Consider the following 24,811-nt stretch of genomic DNA (forward strand, 5'->3'; position numbering starts at 1 on the left):
GGCATTAGCTCAGGACTGAATGTTAATGACCAGTTCCCCTTGTGTGGCGGTTACCACGTCGGCTGCATTAAAGGCAGTTCATGAATGCCCTGATAGTGCCACCTGCTTTCCTGGCTCGGAAGGCAGCAGTGACATCTCTTGAATCTGGGTGTGTCTTGGAAAATACAGAGCACGTTAGTCCTGGTGTATGTGTTTGAGGACTGGAGAGCCCCAGTGTGGACAGCATTGGAGTTGCACTGACAGGTGTGGCATTCAATGGCTGTCAGGAACCATGGGGTAGATGTGAACTCTCACCTATGACGCATGTGACTGTGGATGGTGTTTGGAGTCTGAAGAGGGATAACAGATCAGCAACTTTAGGGATTAGACTTGTGTCTCCATTGGAGGTACCTTTCAGGGTCATGTGCCTTTCCCTCCCCAGCTCCAAGCTCCTGAGCAGCTGGTGTAGATATGACGGGTGAGCTGAATGCAGGTAGGCCACACAGGGAAATTAATCCTGAGCTGGAAGCACCATGTGACTGGTGCTGATGCAGAAAAGCTGCAAAGGACAGTTGGGAATAGATGAGAAACCTTTCCAAGCTAACCGGTGCAATGGCATTTCGGCCATATCAGACCACCGTGTCTTAGCCACAGAGCCATCCAGACAAGTAGGAAAATGGATGAGGTTTGAGTTCTTGGTTTGCATGTGTTCCTTGGTGCGCTGCACATGCTCACTGGCATCATGCAATCTGGGGCACGAGCACAGGCATGGAGGCATCCGTTGTTATCATGCTCACCATGTGCCTTCTGTATCTGCACCCTGAGCCCTGGATATCAACTGCCATATACCGTCTATCTCCAATATCTGTCTAATGCTCACACTGCTTTTCTTCCTTACTGCTGCCAAGTTTGATGCCCCTGGGCCCTTCCAGGAGGGAGCCAGCCTGTTGGATCTGGATTTTGATCCCATTAAACCAGATGCCAGCCCTGTGGGGAAGACACCCACACCTGCCACTCAGGTTTGTTACTTATCCCCATTCCCTCTTCCATGAGTACGTGAACCGTTGCCGACTGCAGAGTCAGCCTGTGCCTTCAGTGCATATTTACATATTGACCGAGCTCTCAAGGGGTGTGCACGTGCCCCTGCACATCTGTGAGCTCTCTCGGACGCTCGTGTGCATGAGTCTGGTGAGCGTGCGCCTGGCTTTGCACATGCAGTGATCAGATCTGCCCAGAGTATGTGGATGTTTGCGGGACACCCAGTGTGCCCGGCTCTGAGGATTTGACCTGGGAAACTCAGTCAGTGTGCATCACAAGGTTAGCATGGACTGTGTCCCACATGGATTTAGTGTTGTCTTGATTTTATTGCTGGGAAACCCAGCTGTACTGCTGGGCTGCTCCCAGCAAATGACTCTGTTCGGTTAGCGGCGGGAGCAGAGCGATTTTTAAGAATCAAAGTGTGAACAATCTGCGGTTACGTTAGATAGGATAAAACTTTGGAAGGGATATTAAAGCTCCTGCCTCTGGACAGGAGCCAGCCTCTAACTATATGGAGTTAAGAAGCACTTCCTCCATGAGCTTGTTATTGCATAATTGACTGTCACGGAGGTTTTACCTTCCTGAGACTGTCAGGTGCAGACAGGATACTGGATTAGGGGGACTTCTGGTGTGATCCCCTCTGGCAATGCTTGTGTTTCTGGTGAACATTTGGCTCCCAATTAAAAGATGGTCTTAGTGATGCTGCATAGAGGGAAACAACTGGCAAATACAGATTTGTTTCTAAAGAGGACATCTTTTGAATATATACAAACTCTCCTGTATTTAATGCAAGATCAGCTCTGCTTCAGATCCCTACTGAATTGGGCAGAGTCTTTGAAACAGTTCCTGGGTTCCAGGTAGAGGACAATATCTGAACTTCCATTCCAGATGTGAAAGAAAAGAGCAGCGTTTCCTGATCCTGGCCTGCTTTTTTCTACTATGGCTACCACTGAAACCTGCATGCACACTTATGAATAACTAACAGGTCTGGGATATTTGCAGTGTTCTAATACTGTGATAGTGTTAATTAGGGCTGGTCTAAACAGATTTTTTGTGCCATTATAACCTTTTTGTGTATGGTGGGTTTTTTTTCTTCAGCCACTAATAGTTATACTGCTACACTAGGAGTGCTTTGCTGGAGTAGGAGTACTGATAAAATGCTCCTAGCGTGGACACAACTGCATTGGCGAAACTGTACTTTTACCAATATATCTTATTCCACCACGCCCCAAAAAACCAAGCAATGCCAGTAAAAGTGCAGTTTTGCTGGTATAATTGTATCTACAGTTGGGGCTTCTGCCAGCGTAACTTTCTCAGTCAGGGATCATATCTAGCTGAAGTAGTCCTAGAGCAGATACCTTATACTGGTACAGCTTGTTCCCTTCTGTGTGCAAATAGGCTATCCTGGTTCAAGCGCATGTTAATTAAACTAGTTAAAGTAAACAAGTGTCATGAAAATGGTACAACTTTTGTGTGTAGACAGGGCCTTACAGACAAGCAGCCAATGTCAGGATTATGGGAGGGATTTTCAAAAGCGCTCAGCGCTGGCCTATCTTTGCTGCTACCAACGTTGCTGGGAGTTGATCCTTGGCATCAGTGGGGGGCTGAACACAAAGCAGAGTTCTGAACCCCCCCCCCCCACACACACACATACACATCACTGCAGTCATGGAAATGAGCATGACCAGCCCAATACTTCCAAAGGTTATAAATGGAGAAGACCATATGCCACTAGCCCTTGGATTTTCCCAGTGGCAAGATGGTGACCAGTGGTACTGTCGGCCATTGATGTTTGAGGGCTGTGTGACCTAGAGTATGTCTACACTGTAAATAAGGGTATAACTGTATGGCAAGTAGGTGTATTGTTAAGAAAAATGTAGAGACAAGTGCAGTGGAATGTGTACATCTGCCCTACTCTGACCAATATTTGTATTGCTTCCGTTGGCGGAAATAATCGAGTATAAACTTGTTTTTGTTCTTGTTGCTCTTTGACATGCTTAGTCTTTACCTTGGGATTTATGGGAGGTAAGAATTTTATACAGCTTCCATTTTGGTAAACTCTTATGGTCTCCTTGGCATGTGTCGGCACGGACTTCTTTCTCCTCCCTCCCTGCCATGCCAGAATTGCTCCCTGTGCCTCAAACCTGCTTTTGCCTTCTGTTCTGTGGATCGGCCTAAAAACGCAGCCCTGTGTTCTGGCACTGGACCTGGCACTCCCAGCAGAATGCACCTCTGCCTATGCCATTCGCAATCCTGTCTTTCCCTTGGTGTTTTGCATCGCAGTCAGCATTGCCTGAAGCTAACCCTACCGCAGCTGCAGTGTCATATTTGTTCCTTTCCTCTCCAGACTTTCAAACCTCTGTCCTGTCTCTTTCATTGTGCAACCTGCATGCCTCTCAACTTCCCCTAAATTTACCTCCTTCCTCTATGCAAATTTGGGGTATCTGCCAGGCTTTGCTGCTCGTGGTCGATCACTGTTAGCAGAAATGCCGAATCGAGAAACTCAGCCTCTTTGTTTCTGTTCAAGAAATGAATCCGTCTTCCTTTGTGTTAAAGGGCCAGACCCTCCGCTGGTTTAAAATTAAAGGAAGGAAGATGGTTGACACCAGATGACAATCTGGCCCAAGGTTCCTATATGTCATTGAGCAGTCTCCACGATGGGCATGTTGAGAAGGATCCTTCCCCTATGTGTTTTTATTGGCTGTCGATGTTGATCTTTTTTCCCCTCTTTGTGAACTGTCTGTGTTTTTAAAAAAAAAAGTCTGTCTTCACAGGGAAAGGCTTCAGGCCTTAAAAGTGGACAACTATGACAGTGCAGCCAGTCCCTTTGAGAAATGTTTGCTCTCATGCCCCCATCATGGTCTGGCATGAGTCCGCTGAGTATTCCTTCCTCAGATGAACAAGTGCCTGTTATTCCCTGAAGCTGTGGTTTCTTTGCTATCGTTGAGTATCAGAGTGAAGAACTGATGTATATTCTTTCCCTTTTGTGTCCTCCCAGACAGTGGCAGGGGGGTGTCTCCAATCACTAGGCTCAGGTGGAGTTGGAAACCCTGCTTCTCCTCTGTTTATACACAAGGAAATATATTGGCCCACCTGTGTTCTTGCTATTAAATGGAGCATAACTGGGGAGCAGCACTTTGAATAAAGTGAGGCTTGGCCCAAACTGTGGCCCCCGAATTCCTAATCTGCTTTGAGTTTGGAAAAGCTTTAGCTTTGAAATTAAATTTTTTTTCATTGTTGCTACCTTTGGTCTTCTGCTTCCTATTGGAAGCAGGAAGGGCTGAAACACTGTGAAAAAGACATTATTCCTGGCCTGGCTGGGAGTAGGAAGTTATTAGTGTCATAGTAACACCTGGGAAACCCAATCAGGGATCAGAACCCCATTGTGCCAGGTGCTGTATGCACAAGTAACAATGAGCAGTGTCCCTTGCATCAGAGAGTTCCCAGTCTCTGGAATGTACCCGCTATCTCATGAGATCCTATTGAGCTAGTTCATCATTTAGCACTAAGGCATTCCCTGGAAAATATCCCACCCTCTGACTTCACCACCTCAACGAAGCTTCACAATCATCATCGCTGTGTACAGTATTAAATTGTTTGTTTAAAATGTACTCTGTGTGTGTGTATGTGTATGTGTGTGTGTATATATATAGTTTTGTCTGGTGGAAAAAAAAATTCCCTGAAACCTAATCCTCCCTATTTACATTAATTCTTATGGGGAAATTGGATTCGCTTAACATAGTTTCGCTTAAAGTCGCATTTTCTAGAACATAAGTACAACGTTAAATGAGGAGTTACTGTACATTGGCTTGAACCAACCAGGCTTCCCTAACTTTCCCCTTAAGGCAGGTGCCTGGTTTTTCTGCTGTAGCGTTGAAGCCTATGGCAAGTAACCAGCTTTGTAGAACCTTGCAGTCACATTGGAGTGGGTTGTAACAAGAGACCTGGCTCAGTTCTGCTGCTCCAGAGAGCAGTCTGGAGGCACGCGGAGTGTATGTGAAGATGCTGATGGATTAAAACAAAGCAGAAAACCCATTCAGTAAGCAAATCTTCCAAACCTGGGGAAAGCAAAGGCACTTCCCCCATCTCTCTGTGACTCTACATGACTTCATTGTCCCTAGGCTGCTATGCTGAAAGTTCCTAAAATAGAGATGTAGGCAGGTGACATCCAAATGCCTTTTGCTGAAAGCCAAGAGACTAACTGGATTCCATCACTGGCTCATTAAACAGAGTTTCTACAAATTAGCTGGCTGAGAAATCTATTGCTTACCATGGGTTTCTTTTCACCTGTCCAAACAAAGACACACTTGGCCAAATGGATGTTGGTTGCTGTCGGTCCCTGTTACAAGCCCATTGAATTCAAATAATAAGCAACCTGGGATTGAATCTAATTAAACAGGAGCGACTTGTGTAGCGTTCCCTGTGTTTGTGTTTAAGTCAGAGTTGCTGTGGGAAGCATCTACATGGTGGTTATAGCTCAGGTATTCAAAATATCCATGGCATTGTAAGGCCAGGAATGGAGTAAGTAGGAAACATTAGGAAGGAACTGATGGGATAAAGAGTGTATGTTAAATTAGACCAGTAGGGTGGCTGGCGGTAAGTAATGACTGTTGGGCCAAGGTAATTTATTTTTCCATTACTCCTGCTGTTATTAGCAAAACAGAATCTTGTAGGTTTCAGACTGGAAGCTGATTGGGCTTGGAGTTAAGAAAAATGGTGATGGTTGCACTGAGGGAAAGCCGTGTATATCCCAGCTTGTCTCATGGATAAATCCAAGTGTGTCAGGAGGGTTACTTGGCCAGTCCGTTGGCTTGAGTGGTGTCTAGGAGACCTGGGGCATGAGAGCAGCAGAGAACGGGTTTGACCCAGAAGTGATGGGGAAGGAACATGCTGGATGTGTTGCTCTTGAGGTGAGATCTGCTGGCGAAGGTGTGTGCTTTCTTGGAGGATTCTGTTTCTCTCCCCTCAGGAGGACTCACCAGTCGAAGGGAGGGATGTGAGGAAAATACAGGTATAAACTTGTCCATGAGTGGAGGGGTGAGACCCTCTATGGACACCGTTGGGGCTCAGGTCTGAGGCCTGACCTTGTTATGGGGAACCCTTGCCTTGTGCTTTTACTGAGTGTTTTGAAATTCAATGGATTTATTAATTGGTAAAATCAGTAGTGATAACCATGTAAAAAGTAAAGGAGTACTTGTGGCACCTTAGAGACTAACAAATTTATTAGAGCATAAGCTTTCGTGAGCTACAGCTCACTTCATCGGATGCATTTGGTGGAAAAATTTGTTAGTCTCTAAGGTGCCACAAGTACTCCTTTTTCTTTTTGCAAATACAGACTAACACGGCTGCTACTCTGAAACCTGTCAATATGTAAAAAGTCTATCCCTTCCTGGCAGGCTCTCTGAGCCTCTATTGAAGAGGTTGATGTTGCTTACTGTTTGTTTGTAACAGTGCTGTGCTCATGACCCACACACCCAGCCTACTTTGCGGCTATCTAGTTTATGCAAAGCACAACAGGGCCTCATTTCCCCCTGAAGTTCTAGTGAGCAAGGCAGGATGGTGTGGGAGAGGCTAGCCAGTGCAGGAACGTTGGGTGAACAAGCCCGTTGGCGCAGAGTTCAAATCTTGCTTCCAGTTAGAATCATAGAATGTTTTTTTCATAGAATATAGAATCCTAGAATATCAGGGTTGGAAGGGAACCCAGGAGGTTATCTAGTCCAAGCCCTTGCTCAAAGCAGGATCAATCCCCAACTAAATCTTCCCAGCCAGGGCTTTGTCAAGCCGGGCCTTAAAAACCTCTAAGGAAGGAGAGGGAGTTGGTTCTTGTTCATTCCAGAGCCACTAAGTTTGCAGAACTGGCAGTTTTTGCTCCTGGGGTGACCAGATGTCCTGATTTTAGCATCTTTCTTATATAGGCTCCTATTACCCACCCCTACCCCCTGCTGTCTGGTCACCCTATCTGCTCCAGAAAGGCCTGTTGCTGGAATAGCAGGAGGTGGTCTCATTCCCAGAGCTGTGAAAGGCCCCAGGATTGGAATAGAGGGGTGGGAGCGGGGACAGAGGGTTAGGCCTGAAGTGCATTGGCAAAGCCGAGGAAAGGGGGAAAAACACGTCTGTTACCAGTCTTTAGTCCCTCCTGGAAGTCCGCCATTTCTGTGGGTGCTGAATTCACACTTCCCAATTAAGGAAACCCTCCTAGAATATGTCTTTGGGAGAAGGTTCATTATAATAGACACCCTCATCTTTTGATCCCAGTGAGAAAACCTGTTTTCTTTGCTTATCTGGGCTAATTTTGCTTCTCACATTTACTACAGTGTAAACCCCCCCAAATTACTTTCCTGTCTATTCCGCTATCAGCTGTCTCTCCCAAAGGCCAATGCCACAACTGCATCAAACTGCATGGAGCTAGTCTGTTCAACCAAACCATCACTGGGTATGCTTGGCCTTCTGAGCAATATTGATGGTTGCTTGGGAGTGGTGTGTTAAATTCATTGCTAGCTGTGTTGATCCTCATGAAGCGTCCAGTCACCAGGCACTTCCCCTCCACAACACCATGCTGAGTTTCTTTTAATTAAAGTGATTAATCTTCCTAAGCGGCTGCTGCTGTAAATAAATGATGAGAAGCCACTCAGCTTCCTTCTCCATAATAGCTATAATACATGATCCCGTGCATACAACCTTGCTAGGCTAAAACACATTGCTCACACGGTTTTCTTGGCTGTCCTGTAAATTGAAACCTTGCTTCCTTTGAAGGGACAGCAAGTCTCACACTTCTCTGTAGTACAGTTGCTTGGGTTAGGAGACAATTAATAATTACTAAGCTGGCCATATATACGTGTGTATGTGGGGGGGGGGGTGTTCTAAGGGCTGGATTCTGTTCCCAGTTATACTGGGGTAAATCCAGAGTTGCTCTGTTGTCATTGTCCAAGACCACTGGAGTAACTGTGGATTTGCACCGCTGTCATTGAGAAGACGCAGCAAGCAGCTGAAAAATAATGAGATTTGCTGGTGGAGTTGCAGCTCTGTTTTCATAATATGTTCAAGTTTTTGTAGTTCATCTGCACTGCAAATAGCTGCCCAGCTGATCTGTACCTCTGTTAATGTCTCATTTTCTGCTGTTTCCCCCCTTACTTACCATGCACTTCTCCTTTTTATCCACCACCATCTTTCTCCTCTTCTCTCTGTCTCTCTCTTCCCCAATCCCAACCGCCAGCCTGAAAAGACTTCCTCGAGCAGCATGCAGTCCGTGGATCCGGGTCTTGCTGACAACCCTAGTGATAGCACATTTGCTGTGGACTGGCCCAGCCAGTCCACAGAGACCCAGACAACCCAAGTAAGTGGAATCCACAAGCAAGTCTTTCCAAAATGTAGTGCTCATATGGGTATGGAGGACGGGTGGGAGTGGTTCTAACATCTACAGGCTGGCAGCTGTGTTCTAGGACATGGAGAACAGGAGGTCTGGGTGCTGGTTATTACTGTGGGTAGCACCTAGGAGCCCTAGTCACGGACCAGGTCCCCATGATGCTAGGTGCTGCACAAACACAGAACAAGACGATCTGTGCCCCAATGAGCTTAGTCTGAATACATGTTTTATACTAGCTGTAAGAGATTCTAATGACAACGCCCCATGCTTAAACCCTGTTCATGGCGACCACTCTCCTGTTATAGCCTTGCTACTCTTACTTTGCAAGGAACAAGTGCTCCCTGACTTTGGGAGATAACATTTGGGGAGGTTGAGGCACTAGGTCTGCTCCCCCTTTAAGCTGTAGCCAGTGGGGGTCAAATGGGAATGGGAGGTGACAGTAGGCGGCATAGAAGGATTCATGCATGAACCTGCCATTTTGGAGGGACCTACATTAAACTAGGGGCTGCTTTGTCTAGTGCTCTAAGTTCAAGAGGAGCAGGTAGGGGGTCCTGAGTTCTCAGCTGGGCTCTGCTAGTGATTCACTCTGTGATAATCAGCTAATCATTTGGCCTGTCCGTATGTCAGTCTCACCATCCGTAAAATAGGAATAATACTTATGCAGAGCACAGATTCAGGAGAGGACACAACCCCACAGCGCACCACCATGGGGCAGCAGGGCACACAGCTGTCCCTTAATGACTGGACAGTGCTTTGAGGAGATCATTGTGAAGTATCAGTGTCCTCAGCTCTATGGATGGGGAAACAAGAATGGTAATCCAGTCAGAAGTGTCTGTCCTAACAGATTGACGCAGATTAAAATGGGAGGAAATTGAGGTCTAATTTGAATGCACAGCAGAGTTCAGAGCTGTAAGTACTAGGTCTTCCCCACCGGTACAGGAATAAATCCCAGATGTTCATATAACACAGTAGACCGTACCTCCCTTCAACTTCCTGCACCAAGAGCTTTCCAATTAGATGGGCATTCCTGGAGCAGTAACCTGCCTCATCAGACTGATACCCACTGGGAGGTATTTGCACATGGACAACTTTTGCCAAGGTTCTGACCTCAGAAGGGGCCCCAGATGGGTGGGCCCCTCTGCCTGAAGCCCCATTGATTTCACTGGGACTTAGAATGGCTGCAGGGCTCTGTCTACACAGAGCTCATTGCAGAGCCTGTGCCTAAGAGAATTTACGCCATTCAGAATTCTGGAGTTGTTCTATAACTTGCTTTGAAAAACTCCTGCGTTCTATAGTACATGTAATATACTTATATATGTAGAGAACATATAGAGTGTGTGTGAGTAGATAATTACCCTCGTGCATTAGAGTATTTAGTAAATGTACATAGAAAATATAAGTATGTATGTACTTTATTATATATTCATATACATACTGTGCATATATAAATATATTTGTGCATATATATTGTAACATGCGTACGTATACACAGATAGACACATAAAATATCTCCTCTGTTGTAGAGCTGTGTATAACCGGTAGTAAATATCTACTGAAGATATTAAAACTAGTCACTTCAGTTTTCCTGGTAACCATTTTGGTCATAGCTCTGAGGACCCTTCCTGCATGTTCCTTTCTTGTGGAATTCAACAGTTCTTTAAAATCCAGGCCAGTTTCTTTTATGACGATGTCTGGACCCTTAAGAAAACCACCGCTGTGCACTTGGGATCATGTCTTGTTGGCTCACTGGGTTCTTGTGACCCTGCTCTGGTGTCATGGATTGTGTGGGTCAGCTGCCTGGCAGGTGCTTGCTGGTAACTGTTCTTAGGGGATAGATGGTCTGGAGGTTTCTAGATTAGCTGGACCCAGCTGTAGTTTTTAGGCAATTTAGGGCATGTGTTCTTGTCGTGTTTCAAAATGGCATATACTTTGTACCAATTCACAGCCCCCAAATCTCTCTGAACAGTCAGACCTGGGAGGCAGCGTCTAGGCAGGGAGAAGTTGGTGAATATTTCTCTCTAGGCATATTACATATTGGAGCTTGTCCCTCCATCCCCTTCAGGAAGCACAGAGCCTTATAACAAGAATATTGCTAACAAAACCCAAATCCGTAACCTTGCAAGACATCAGAAGTCATGTTTGTGCTAGAATGATCACATGGGTCTGCATTTCTTCTCACGTCAACGCTAGTGGGATCAAATCCTCAGATGGGGTAAATCATTATAAGGGAGAGGAGAATCAGGCCCACTGGGACTATCTGTATGAGTAAGTGTTGCAGGATTGGGCCCTCCAGTTTCCAGGGAGATGGGCTGGTTGTTTTCGGCACAGATAATGTGTGCGTGACTGAGTATTTCATGAAGATGCATTTGATGCTATGAAGCATTTGGTCGTCCTCTATGCAGTGTGCATGTGGGATGGAGAATTCAGTGGCGCATTCTATATCAGAGGCTTAGAAATGTAGGGCTGGAAAGACCTTCAAGAGGTCATCTAGTCCATCCATCCTCCCCATTCCCCACCCCCCCATAAGGAGGCAGGATCAAGTATACTTACACCATCCCTGACAGGTGTTTGTCCAACCTGTTCTTAAACACCTCCAATGACAGGGATTCTGCAACCTCCTTAGGTAACCTGGCCCCGTAATTAACTTGCAGCAAGGGAGATTTAGGGTAGATATTAGGAAAAACTGTCCAAGTCTAAGGATAGTTAAGCCAATTACTATTTCTCTGTTTGACCACCTCATCCCCACCTGTCATTTCAGGGTTACACAAAAATTAAATATTCCAAGTAATATTGATCCCTAGAAATTGCCTGTTAGGGGATTTTTGCCCTTAGGAAAGTTCCTATAAGAATTAAAATCAAGCCAAGCATTGCAGATGACCCCTATTTATTGGATGGGCTGAAAACCAAATAGGAATCTGGGTCATATCACTGACGATTTTTTTTTTTTCATTCTTACTCTGTCTGGCAGGTTAACAGGATTCCCATTTCTGCATCTAGATGGGCCAAATTCTCAGCTGGTGGAAATCAACATAGCTCCATGGAATTTGATGTGGTGACATTGATTTACACCAGCTGAGCATCTGGCTCATACTCCTCAATCCAAGCCCTAGAATCATAGAACCATAAGGTTAGAAGAGACCACAAGGGTCATCTAGTCTAAGCCCTGGCCGGGATGCAGGATTTGTTGTGTCTAAACCATCCAAGGCAGATGGCTATCCAGCCTCCTTTTGAAAACCTCCAGTGAAGAAGCTTCCACGACTTCCTTAGCCAGTTTGTTCCATTGTCCTACTCTTCTTACAGCTAGGAAATTTTTCCTGAGATTTAATCTAAATCTGCTATGCTGTAGTTTGATCCCATTGCCTCTTGTCCTACCGTCTGGGGCAGAAGAGAACAATTTTTCTCCATTTTTCTTATGGCAGCATTTCAAGTATTTGAAGACCATAATCATGTTTCTTCCCCCCCCCCCCTTAATCTTTTCTTTTTCAGACTAAATATACCCTGTTCTTTCAGCCTTTGCTCCTATGGCTTGCATTCCATCCCTGTGATCATGTTTGTTGCTCGCCTCTGGATCCTTTCCAGTTTCTCCACATCCTTTCTATACATTGGTGACCAAAGCCGGACACAGTACTCCAGCTGTGGCCTAACCAGTTTCAAGTAGAGTGGTTCCATCATCTCCCGTGACTTGCATGCCATGCCTCTGTTAATGCAACCTAAAATTGCATTTGCCTTTTTTATTTTTCTTCCTGCAACAGCATCGCATTGTGGACTCATGTTGAGGTTGTGATCTGCCACAACTCCCAGATCCTTTTCAGCACTGCTGCTGCCCAGCCAGTTATCCCCTGTTCTGTATTTGTGCATTTGGGTTTTCTTCCCGAAGTGTAGCACCTGACATTTGTCTTTGTTGAATTTCATTTTATTGTCTGTAGCCCAGTTCTTCAATGTATCAAGAGCCCTTTGAATTTTAGCTCTATCCTCCAACGTGTTTGCAAGCCCACCTCGCTTTGTGTCATCTGCAGATATGATCAGTATGCTCCCTACTCCTACATCCAGGTCATTAATAATGATGTTAATCAAACCAGACCCAGAACAGATCCCTGTGGTACCTCTCTTGAGACTTCCTGCCAATCTGAAATAATTCCATTCATAGTTACTCTTCGTTTATGGTGGTTTAACAAATTGTGTCCACTAATGGTAGTTCCAACAAGCCTACATTTCTCCAGCTTATCAGAATGTCATGTGGGACGGTGTCAAAAGCCTTGCTGAAATCCAGGTATATTATGTCCACCACATTCCCCCTATCTGCAAACCAGTTACCCCATCAAAGAAGAAAATCAGGCTGGTTTGGCATGGTTTGGTCTTAGTAAATCTACGCTGGCTGCTACTGATCACCCCTTTGTCCTCCAGGTATTTGCAGCTGAATGTTTTATACATTGCGCTAGTAGGTAGGCAGGTATCGAAGACAGGCTGACTGGTCTATAATTTCCCGGCTCTTCCTTTTTCCCCTTTTAAAAAGATGGGCACTATGTTAGCCCTTCTCCAGTCTTCCAGGACCTCTCCCGTCATCCATAAGTGTGCAAATATTATTGCCAGTGGCTCTGAGATTTCTTCAGCTAATTCCTTCAGCACTGTGGGGTGAATAGCATCAGGTCCTGCTGATTTGAATTCATTCAGATTGGTCAAAAGATCTGATGTGTTCTTTACTTATCCCGAACTGCATCCCTTCCCCTTTATTGTCGATGGTAAGTTCGCTAATCATCTGGTCGCATGTTGTTTTGTTGTGAGAAGACTGAAGCAAAGTAGACATTGAGCAGCTCTGCCTTCCTATCCTCTTCCATTACCAGCTCACCTTCTCCATTGAGCAGCAGACTCAAACCATCCCTGATCTTTCTTTTTGTCTGACATATTGAAGAACCCTGTCTTGTTGTGTCTCATTTCTTGCCAGCTGTAACTCATTCTTTGCCTGGGCTTTCCTGATTTTTGTCCCTACATGCTCATGCTATTCCCATGTATACTTCCTTAGTGACATGCCCCTCCTTCCATGTCCTGTATGGATCCCTTTGATTTTTAGATAGCTTAAAAGCTCCTTGTGCAGCCCCATTGGCCTCCTGTGGCTCCTCTTATCCTTCCTCTGTATCAGAATAGCTTGGTGTTGAGCCTCTAGTATTTACATCTTTTAAGAACTGCCAGCCCCCTTTGACTCCTTTTCTTCCTATTTGGTCTTTCCATGGGATCTTGCCTGCTATTTCTCCGAGTCATTTGAGATCCATTTTTCTGAAGTCCTTTGTCTTGTTTTGCTGTTCTCGTGTCCTCCTTTTCTTAGGATCTTGAATTGTATCAGAGCTCGATCACTTTCTCCCAAGTTTCCAACCACCTTCACGTTCAGAACTAATTCATCCCTGTTGGTCAAAACCAGATTCAAAATGGACGACCCCCTAGTTGTTTCTTCAACTTTCTAAATCAGAAAGTTGTCCCCTGCACAGGACTTGCAGGACAATATTATGTCTTGCTGCATTAGTCTTCCAACAGGTATCAGGGAAGTTAAAAGCCCCCATTAATATAGCTCAGGTGTGTCAGCTTGTTGTTTGCTTACAGAATGACTTATCCACTTCTCTTCCTGATTTGGTGGTCTATAATAGACTCATACCATAATACTGGTACTGATCTTATCTTTTCCCTTTTTATCATCACCCAGAGACTCTCAGTAGGTCTGTTGCTCACTTCTCCATGGACCCCTGAGCAAGAGGATACGTTCTTGACATTCTGGACATAGAGTACCTCCTCTTTTCCCCCCGTACCTATCCCTCTGTCCCAGGGGGGATTTGATAGCTGCTTTCAACTACCTGAAAGGGGGTTTCAAAGAGGATGGCTCTAGACTGTTCTCAATGGTAGCAGATGACAGAACGAGGAGTAATGGTCTCAAGTTGCAATGGGGGAGGTTTAGATTGGATATTAGGAAAAACTTTTTCACTAAGAGGGTGGTGAAACACTGGAATGCGTTACCTAGGGAGGTGGTAGAATCTCCTTCCTTAGAGGTTTTTAAGGTCAGGCTTGACAAAGCCCTGGCTAGGATGATTTAACTGGGACTTGGTCCTGCTTTGAGCAGGGGGTTGGACTAGATGACCTTCTGGGGTCCCTTCCAACCCTGATATTCTATGATTCTATGATTCTCTGGAACAAGCTATATCTCTTAATACTGGTACTGCAATCATGGTAGTTATCCCACTGACTTTCTGTAATGCCAATTAAGTCATCATTTTCTTCATACACCATGACTTCCATTCATCCTGCTTCTTCCCCAAACTCCCTGCATTTGTGTACAGGCCTGGAAGGTATTTTGCAGACTGCCCTGTTGCTTTTCCTCTTACCTTTTTAATGCAGTTCTGATTTCTAGGCCCTTCTCCAGAAATTTGCCCCTTTCTGTTGTCTTCATTACTTGAGCCTATGTGTGCATTGGTTGGATTTTTGTCACCATCCCCTGTAAGATCTAGTTTACAGCTCTCCTTATCAGGTTAGCCAGATAATGTCCAGAGATGCTCTTCCCAGTATTTTCTAGAGGGAGCCCATCCCAGCACAGTAATTCTCCTTCCTGGAACATCAGCTGGTTGTCGAAAAAGCCAAAGCCCTCTCACCGATACAATGCATTTACTTCCACGATTCCGTTATAATTCCATACGGATCTGTACCTATTCCATATAGAGAGTGGATCAGAGTTTGCTCCTGGTTATGCTTGGTTGAATTGGGGTAGCCCCAGTGACTACAATGGAACTCCTTTACTGGAGTAACTGAGAACAGTATTTGTCCCAGCAAATGAAAGTGTCGGGTCAGCTGGGTGTACCTGCCCTTGGTTGTCTCCTTTCCTTTGGCTGCATGCAGTCAAATAGTTCATTCTGTACTCAAGTAAAAACCCATTAATTTCGCTCGGAGCTTTGCCTGAGACTGGATGGAGTGGGAGCTACAGGCTGGCTAGACTATGGAGAGTCAGGAAAACGTGAGCAAGAATCATTTTCCTAATTGCCAGGAGATGGCAGCAGTGGACAGCGTCGATCTCCTTGATCTATGATACCTGCCTGGAGAGCGTAATCTTTAAATTGGTCTCGTTTCCATGCGCTCTCACTCTTGCACGCATACTTTCCCGCTCTCTCTAATGAGTGTAACACTTTCTCCGGATGCTTCTTTTTGTTGCAGCCAGCAGAAACTCCTCCTGCCAGTGCCGAGCCCGCTGGGAGGGAAGCACCTCCTGCTAGCGCTGAAGCAGCTGGGACAGAAGCCGGAGCTGGAGCTGAAGCACCTAAAATGGAAACTGACTCAGGATCTGCTCCTGTAAGAATGTAGGGAAGGTGGGGGTCCCGTCCTTCCCACCCCACTCTTGATTTGTAGGGGCAGCTATGATGGAAAGAGGGCTGTGAAACAGACCGGGCTTCCTTTCTAGAAATGATCAGACATGGAAGCTGCTCGTGTGGCTGGCCTGCTCACGTTGTGTCCCTGTTCGCAGGCCGGACGTGCACTGTGTGTTTCTTGCACGCTCAGGCCAAGGTCTTCGGGAGTAGATGAGGAGCCTTCCTTCTCCCTCAGCCCCCTAACTCTCCCATGCCCCAAAAGCCAAGCCAGTAGGAGTTGTGATAAGCAGGTTTGGGGCGGGGACTGCTATCCCCTACCTACCCTTTTTGCTTCACAGCCACTGACCTCCATCCCCCCCAACCCCAAATCCCCTAACCTCTAACTCTTGCTCTGACCTCCAAGCAAGTTGCTTCACCTCACTGCCTCCATTTCCTAGTCTGTAAGAGGGGCATCATGCCACTGGCCTGCTCTACAGGAGTACTGCGAGGAGTGAGGAAACAAATGTCCCAGCAGCGTGGTACCACTGCGTGTGTATTTCACTGTTTTGAGCTTGATGGGGCTCCCTAAATGTTCAATATCACAGGGCAGGTACAACATTTTCCGGAGAATATAAAAAATTCATATTGTCCCCCAAAAAAGTAGTCAAACCACCTTCATCGCCCAGCCTAAGGTTACAGATAATATAGTTCCTTAATAGTTACCTGTCTCTGCTTTCCCGTTCACTCCAGGCAGGGCTATAAGCTGACATGGCCGAGTGTGCTTGGAAACCCCACTGGCAATCAAGGTGTTTGGGATCTGGGGCAGGCTGTGGCTGAATTTAGGGAGTCCTTGCGGCGGGGGAGCGGTTCGGACACTCCTTTCTCAGTGCTGCTTTGTTCCCTTTCTCCCCTTCTCTTCCCTGTCTGCCCCCCAACCCCCAGTGTTCCCTGCCTGCTGTCGTCGTGGAGCCGTTCCCAGCCACCGTCAATGGCACCAAGGAGGGCAGCGCCCCCTCCGAAAGGGCTGACATGCCCCCGGGCTTCCTGTTTAAGGTAAGCACGGGTGGGGCGGGGGCTGATCTTTCCTTGTAACCCATGTGCAGGAGGTGTTACACTTAGTGCTGTGACACCAGTGGCTATGGGGCTGCTGGGGACAGTGGAAAGCCACCAATGATGTGGGTTCCCTTAGACACCACGCCAGTCAGTGCAGGGGGCAGGCTTTTTGGCCCCTCCAGGCTTTTGTTCTGCAGGGGGCAGGTTGGAGTCATGTCCACCTCTCCCCATCCTAGGGGTAGGGGACGGGGAAGGCTCTAATCCCTGCAGGCAGAACCTGATGGAGCTCTGCAGGTGGGAGAGACGTTGGATTAGTGCTCTGGCTATGCCAATTGATCCTCCTGACCGGGTGCCAGTTGCCATCTGGAGAGGTGTGACAGGGCACCGTTAAAGGCAGAACTCAAGCAGATAAACCACAGTCATTCAGAGCTGCGTTTCCAGCACCCCAGATTTCTTGGGTCAGTCAGATCTGGGGGCTTGGGGATCGTCCCATAAAGAGGCGTGAGAAGAGTGAGCAGGGAAATAAGGCCCCAGATCGCAGCTGCTCCCGAGTTTGAGGGTTCTGGGATCTGGTTCAGCCCCAAACTGCAATCCACCCAGCCCAGCTCGAGTCAAAGCTGTCAGAGCCCCAAACTGTGGGGTGACTTCTGACCTGCTGGCACTTTCTGTGCCCTAGGCTAAGGCGGGTGTCAGAAACTCTCAGCCTCTCTTTTTAAGGGGGATGCATGCCCTTTAGAGGTAAGAATAGGGTGACTGTATTTCCCAAAGGGAAAATGGGACACTGTGTGTGGGGCTGGCCCAAGGCTGCTTGTCCAAGGCATTCCCCCCACCTCCAACTGTCACTGGTAACTTGAACCCTGCCGGTCCCACACTGGAGGCTGTCGCTACTCACTTGTCACTCGAACCTTGCTGGGCCTCCCACACTAGGCTGTCACTGGAACCCTGCCCTGCTGCCCTCCGCCACTGGTTGCTGGAACCCCACCGGCCCCCCATGCACTGGAATTCTTCCCCCTCCCCCCCCCACAGGGCTGGCGTCTCCACTTCCCCCCACACACGCGTTCCTCCCTACTGCACCTCACTTTTTTGACAAAAGTGGCCATTTTATCCCATGTGCTCTTGCCAACTTGATCAGCTGGCAAGAACAAGCAGGACACATGCCTTCTTTTGCCAAGAAAGTCAGGATGTCGGGGACAGGGCTTAAAAAAGGGACTGTCCCGGCCAAAATGGGATGTACGGTCACCCTAGGTAAGAACAGCTGTTATGGACTCCAGTGCCCCGACTCCCTGGGTCCAATCACTCGTTCGCCTCAAACAGCAAACTCAGCCTGGGTCTAGAAGCAGAAACCGGTCGACAGCAGAGCAGCTGGGTCTGAGCAATTCATTTCCGGGGGAGGCAGAGTGACTGCCTGTAAGTGATAGAGATGGGATGGACAAAGGCCCAGATCCTCAGTTTCTCTAATGGACGTAGGGCCTAACTCCCTTTGAAATCAATGTGGGTTGGGCACCTCAATTACTTTGAGGATCTGGGCTGAAATGGCTTGGATAAAACTGGCCCGAAGAAATGGGGAATCACAGATCTGAAAATTCTGCACAAGGTTCCGCCTGCCTTGTCCCACCTTGGAGAGCTGGGTGGGTGCTCATCCAAGTCCTCGTCTCTCATAGGTTCAGGCCATGCATGACTATGTGGCCACGGACAGTGATGAGCTGCTGCTGAAGGCTGGGGACGTGGTGCTGGTGATTCCGTTCGACAACCCAGATGAGCAGGTGAGGGAGGGAGAAGGCGGGGTGGGGAAGGGACTGATCGCTTCTCCTCCCCTCACTGGCCCGGGTCTGTCGCTTGCAGCTGGCTGGAGAGCTGGCTTGTCCAGGAGCTAGGGTGGGTTTTCTCCAAGACACAGGGTCCTGCAGAGACCTCCGCCTGGCTTAAAGGTGTTGAAAATGTGGGAGGGGCTTTACAAAAAATATCCCTCTCCTCTTTCCTGTAACTACCTAGGGCTTCCTCCTGCCAGCAGAGCAGCTGGTCAGGCCTCAGGTGGGCACCTGTCAGTGCTGCTCCTTGGTCAGGCAGCAGGGGTCATTACTTGGCTAATGCAAGGATGACCTTCATCTTCTTCCTGCTCCCAATCCGGATGAGCACCCCCAGCTTCTAGCATGCTGAGAATCGCAGGCCACAATCCTGGGTATACAGATCCTCTGCTTACAGGGAATCATGTAGCTAGTGCACTAAATGGACCAGGGTGGTCATGGGGTAATGGGTGGAGGGATGGGCCAGCCACCCGAGTATGAACCAAGGAGCCTGGACAGTATTGCACCCAGGGCTACGCTGCTAAGTTTAGTGCACTAACTCCATCAAAGCGAGTGTGTATACATGGTGTCACGCCTCCCAGCAACAGTGTAGATACACCTGAAGGGTGAAATCCTACCTGGGATGGGAATCCCTTCCAGCTACAGTGTAGATGTACTCTAAGAAGGCAACACACTAAGGATCAGGTCCGTGATGTCAGTGTAGCTGAGCCAGTTTACACTCTCAGGGATGTTTTGGTATTGCTGTAATGTCATTGCCCAGCAGACGGCAGTATGGTCTAAGGACTAGAACAAAACAGTCGTCCTTCGGCTGTAGAATCCAATCCATAGATTCTAAATCCAGATTGGACCCTTGTGGTGATCTCGCCTAACTCTCCCAGGGAGAGGTTTAGACTCTCCCAGATCCAAGCCCGAGGTAAACGAGCTGGGACTGACTTTGTTTATTACGAGCCCTCTGTAAAAGCGTTGAGGAAATCCTCCTAGCCATGCTGAGATTCAGGACTTCCAGTTTAGGGATGCTGCAGTCGTTCTATTAACAGCAGAGGTGGGCAGGTGCTAAGAAAACACAGATCTAACCTCCCTGCCTCCCTGCTCTTTAGAGCAAAGCTGCGGGGCTGGATTTCCCCCATGGAGGTCTGGATTCAGCCAGGGATAAAGCCGGCCCTTTGAATACCTTTTTAATGGCAGGCAGGCAGTGTGGTGCAGTGGGTCAGCAGGGCACAAACTGGAAGGCAGAAGAGGGGGGTTCTAGTCCCAGTTCTGCCTTGGCTTGCTGTGTTATCTTGCTGTGTTACCACCGGGAAAATGGGCAGAATGCATCTGTCTGTAAAGCACTTGGAGATTTACAGCTGCTTTCTGCAGTGTGAGAGAGTCTTGAGAGGAGCTGAATGGGGAGAAACTGGCCATTTCTGCTGGCTATGGTATCCTCTTCTGGCTGAGACTTACCTGCCTAGGGATTGTCCCCTCTAGCAGCTTCCAGAATAGAAACCCTGATCCTATGGAGAGCTATCAGGAGATTCCCTTCTAGCTTCGGTGGCAGGAGAGGGTGCTTATGGAGCAGTTTCTCTCTACGCCCTATATGTGCACTTGAGCTGGATGCAGCTCTGAGCACCACGGTGCTGCGATCATCCAAGCTGCCGTCAGCCGTGCTCTGAGGGTTGCAGCCTACTAACAATAGCTCCCAGAGCATCCTCTGCTCCAGCTCGTCTCTGGCAAGGCCCGGACCTATAAGACATGCGTATCGAAGAGCACGCATGGTGCATATGAGAGGAGAGAGCTTGGAAAACCAGGCAATTAGTGAATTTAATTGTGTATAACCATCTGCAGTGCTCAAATCCAGCAGCTCAGGTGTCAGTCCCTGAGTGCAGCAAACTGGGAGCAAATGCCATGTCTGCAGCACCTAGACCGAGGAATCCCACCCCGTGTAATTGGGTGCAGTAGAGAGGTGGGAGACGTGCAGCTTGTACCTCTGTGTGCATCACAGATGCAGACCAGCGACCGGATGGTACGTAGTGCTTGCCTCGCTGGGCAGTGCAGTAAGGACCCTCGGGCTTGCTGCCTCCCACCCAGCCATTTGTCTGCCTAAGTTATGGCACATAGAAGCGATAAAATCGATCACAGACCCTCCAACCTTCAGTCCGTGGCTCTGCCAAATTGGGCACGTGGGTTTGTGTCATATATGGTTTCCGTGACGCCCGTGAGACCAAGACTTGTTAGGAAGCTGCCAGGGGTAAATTAGCCTGCAGCATCGGCACTGCCAGCGGGGGGCTGGGCTTTTTATTCCAGCAGCGGCTGCAATATAAAACATTCGGAGAGCAGGACAAGAAAGCAAAAGGGTAAAAACCTTACGGAGAAGCCGCATATGCTCTGCTTCTCGATACCTAAGAGAGGCAGGCTGTGCAGCGGATGGGGTGGGGGCTTGTCGTTGGGGCAGCTCTCTTGTGTGTTGGTGGTTTTTAATGTAGCTGCCTTGGTTGTCCGCAGGTGACTCCTGCCAGCTCCAGTAAGGCAAAGTAATGGGAGCAAACCATCTGAATTCACCGCCTCAGCTGGCTGGTAGCTGACCATTCTGTCCCAGCTGCTTAGTTAGCTTAGCCCAGGGGTGGGCAATTATTTTTGCAGGGGGAACACTCCATGAATTTTGTATGTCATCAAGAGCCGCACATTTCTACTATATTAATGGAGGGGGTCTGGGGTCTGGGAGGGAGTTTGGGTGCAGGAGGGAGCTCTGGGCTGGTGCAGGAAAAGGTGAGGGGTGTGGGCTCTGGGAGGGAGTTTGGATGGGGGGGTCCAGGCTGGGGCAGGGCATTGGGGTGCAGGAGGGGATACAGGGTCTGGGAGGGAGTTTGGGTGCAGGAGGGGGTTCTGACCTGGGGCAGGGGGTTGGGATGCGGTGGGGGTGTGAGGTGCAGGCCCTGGCCAGGAGACGCTTGACCACAGGCGGCTCCTGGCCGGTGCACAGCAGGGCTCAGGCTGGCTGCTTGCATGCCGGGGCCCCACGCTGCTCCAGAAGTAACTGTGGCCAGCTGCTGCTGACTCGTCTCTGCGCACCCCTTGGGGGGAGGGGGTCAGTGGGTCTCCGTGCGCTGCCTGTGCCCGGATGCACCGCCCCCGTAGCTCCAATTTGCTGGTTTCTGGCCAGTGGGAGCTGTGAGGACAGTGCTGGGGGCGAGGGCAACACGCGGAGCTGCCCCCCTCTCCTGCCCCGCCAAGGGCACGCAGTGATGTGCCAGCAGCAGCCGGCCGCTTCTGGGAGTGGCATGGGGCCATGGCAGGCAAGCAGCCTGCCCAAACGCCCCACTGCACCATGGGACTTTTAGTGGCCCGGAGACCATGAGGGGGCAGAGGAGGCCAGACAGAAACGTTTGTCATGGCAGGCCTCACAGAAATGTTAGACAGGCTGGATCTGGCCCACGGGCTGTATTTTACTCACCCCAGCTTCACCTGACAGGATGCATATAAATGAGCTGAGGGCCAAGCTGGACGCAGGGCACAGAACAACATGTGCAGCTGTCGTAATAAACAGTCCTCCCTGCGTGCACTGTCCGTGGGGCCAGGACATGAATCAGCCTCCTCCCCTGAAACCTCTCACTCCAGACGTGCTCCCAGTCTGCAGGGAACATTCTTGCTGAATGACTTCAGCAGAAGACAAAACACACAGAGGTGGGGGGCTGTACGCCGGTGGCTACGCAGTTCCCCTGAATTATAGGTTATCCATAGGTTTTAAGACCAGAAGGGACCATCCAGGCTGACCTCCTGCATGACGTGGGCCAGGGAATTCCATGCAGCAATTCCTACACCAAGCCCAGTAACTCATGGTCCAGCTAAAGCGCATCATCTAGGAAGACACCCCCCCCCGTCTCAATGTAAAGATGTACACTGGATCCCATCGCACCCCAGGGGCTTGCTAGCCTACTTTGCCCATGGGCCAGGTTCTGATCTCTCTGACACTGATCTGACTTCAGTGGGAGTCCTGATTGACAGGTGGCATAAATGAGAGTAAGCTCAGGCTTTGCATATACCATAATCACCATGCCCTGCTTGTGCAATGGGTGGCAGCTTTGCCATTGCCTCCAGTGGGAGATGGTCTTCACTGCAAAAATGAAAAGCTCCTTTGCCCACCTTGTTTTGCGTCTGGTAGGGTGCTTTCTGCTCCCTGTGAGCTAGCTTGGAGCATCACTTTGCTTATCCGTTTCACCGACTCCTTTTCTGATGTCCCCCAACCTGCACTGCATAAAAAATAATCTGGCCCTTAGTCTCTGATTCTCTCTCTCTCTCTCTCTCTCTCTCTCTCTCTCTCTGACAGGATGAAGGATGGCTGATGGGTGTGAAAGAGGCTGACTGGCTCCAGCATAAGGAACTTGATCAAAGTCGGGGGGTTTTCCCAGAGAATTTCACAGAGCGGGTGCAGTGAGAGCCCGGAGCTGCCAGCTGATTTTTCTGCTAGAAGAAAGCAAGTTTTCCGGGAGGTGTTTTTAAAAACAAAGAAATGAGAATTTTAAAGGAACATAAGCCTAAAAATAGTGTCAACTTAAAGGTTGGATTCTTCTTAAAGAGCAAGGTTTTAGCAGTAAAATGAATTCAAAAGTGTTATTAAAATATATACATAATAATAAGACAGGTCAAATGCCCCTTTCCCACTTTGATTTGACAGCATTTGACTTCCGAGGCTGATGCAGAAGTGGCTTAGTGTGGTACCTGTAAATGCTGTGTTGGCTGAATTTTGGGGATTTCAGTCTGATACTTGAAAAGGAAAGAGCTAAGGCCTAGATCTTCAAAGGCTCCTAACTGTCACTGAAATCAGTTGAAGTTAGGATCCTAAATACCTTTAAGGATCTGAGCCCAGCTGTCACATGGGTGGGTGGGTTCAGCTCTTTCTAAGTTGCTGGCGTGGCATCCCTAAAGTTTCAGGCACTGCCCATGTTATGACCTGTGATGGGCCAAATGTCCTGTTATGCTGTTGAAAAGACATATTTAGTGTACAGTGTTCACCAATATGGGGTGTGTGTGTGTGTTTCTTCCTTTTGAAGATGTAACATGAACTGTGATTTTATACGTTTAAAAGCAAACACAAAAAGTTATCAGGCAGAGTATGTCTCGGAGTGAAATGTGTGCAGCTGGGCTCGGTCCAAAATTCCTCCAAACCTCGGAGCTGGACGATCGCAGCAGCACACACTGCCCCGGGAAATGTTCTTGAGGGAAAATTGGGAAACTGACAAATTAAAAAGAGAGAAAAAATCTGAAACTTTGGATTTGTTTAAACTAGTTGTGAAATAATAATGAAAATGCCTGTTAAAGCAGGAAAGTTTAGATTCATGTAGGCAGGGATGGTCTTGAAATCTGGCTGTTTAGAAAGTGCAGTTTTAAGGAAGAGGGTGAGGGAAAAGAAATGGTGAGACAGAATATCTGAGGCATACCACTGAGAAAACAAATCGCTTTCTGTGTTTCTGATTGTGTGGTTATTTTTCCCCCCCTCCCCCCCTTTCTTGAATTCTGCACGTGAAGTATCATTAGACCTGTTTCCTCCAATCCTGTGATGGTGAACAAGTTGAAGTCAGAGAAAAGTGAACTGTTTGAATACTTATTTAAAATTTCTGCATGACTTTATTATATTGTGACGAGTTCGAAGACGTGGGACTATCACAGCATCAACGTGGGGACAATACTCCAGGTCCTAATACTGACACCGACCTTTCCTACACGTCTTTGCTCCTGTTCGGTTCTGGGAATTTGAAAGTGCCCTGTAGCCTGCTTGCTTAAAATAAAACAAAGTGGGTCTTACACTGGTCAAAGTCAACAGATTAGATTCCCCAGAGATCCTAAAGTCCCATGGAGGTACTTTAAATGCTACTTGAATGCTGATGCAGCCGGCAAGCAGATCTGATCTTCTCTTTTTTTAGGTCACCCGTCTCCCCCCTGGCCCAAACTCCTCCTCCTTTTTGCCTTGACAGGGTTGGTATAGGTATAGCTACCTCCTACATACTGGGCCACTGTATGAAATAACGCTCTTACCTAACATAAGCTGGCTTTAGCAGAGTATGCAAAAAATTCTGGCACAGTTAAACCTTCAAAAAAAAAGCCCATCTTTTCTGATCTTGCATGTATGCTATCGGGGGGAAAAAACCCTCTTGTAGGTCCTAAGTGTGTGTCCGTATGTCTGTATGTATATGTATTTAAAGTTAATGGTCTGCTTGTTATCTCAGTGACGCTGATGTAAAGTCAGGAACACTAATGCCAGTGGATTCACTCTGGATTCACAC

At 47.9% G+C, this 24,811-nt stretch overlaps 1 protein-coding gene across 15 annotated transcripts in view; it reads left to right on the forward strand.

The window, feature by feature from the left end:
• The window catches only part of BIN1 (bridging integrator 1), a 157,306-nt gene extending 133,526 nt beyond the window's left edge, over nucleotides 1–23,780 (forward strand). For 4 of the 15 annotated variants that reach the window (XM_038421809.2, XM_043504900.1, XM_038421812.2 and 1 more), the window contains 5 exons: nucleotides 8,231–8,350; nucleotides 15,566–15,700; nucleotides 16,639–16,749; nucleotides 18,411–18,512; nucleotides 22,858–23,780. In XM_038421809.2, coding sequence (XP_038277737.1) covers nucleotides 8,231–8,350; nucleotides 15,566–15,700; nucleotides 16,639–16,749; nucleotides 18,411–18,512; nucleotides 22,858–22,965 — 576 coding nt within the window. In that variant the 3' untranslated portion in view covers nucleotides 22,966–23,780. Of the gene's footprint in view, nucleotides 1–887; nucleotides 999–3,018; nucleotides 3,043–8,230; nucleotides 8,351–15,565; nucleotides 15,701–16,638; nucleotides 16,750–18,410; nucleotides 18,513–22,857 lie in introns of all 15 variants that reach the window. The other 11 variants (XM_038421810.2, XM_038421813.2, XM_038421808.2 and 8 more) reach the window with 5 other exon arrangements.
• The last annotated feature ends 1,031 nt before the right edge of the window (nucleotides 23,781–24,811 follow it).

This window comes from Dermochelys coriacea, chromosome 11 (genome assembly GCF_009764565.3).
Source record: "Dermochelys coriacea isolate rDerCor1 chromosome 11, rDerCor1.pri.v4, whole genome shotgun sequence".
NCBI lineage: Eukaryota > Metazoa > Chordata > Testudines > Dermochelyidae > Dermochelys > Dermochelys coriacea.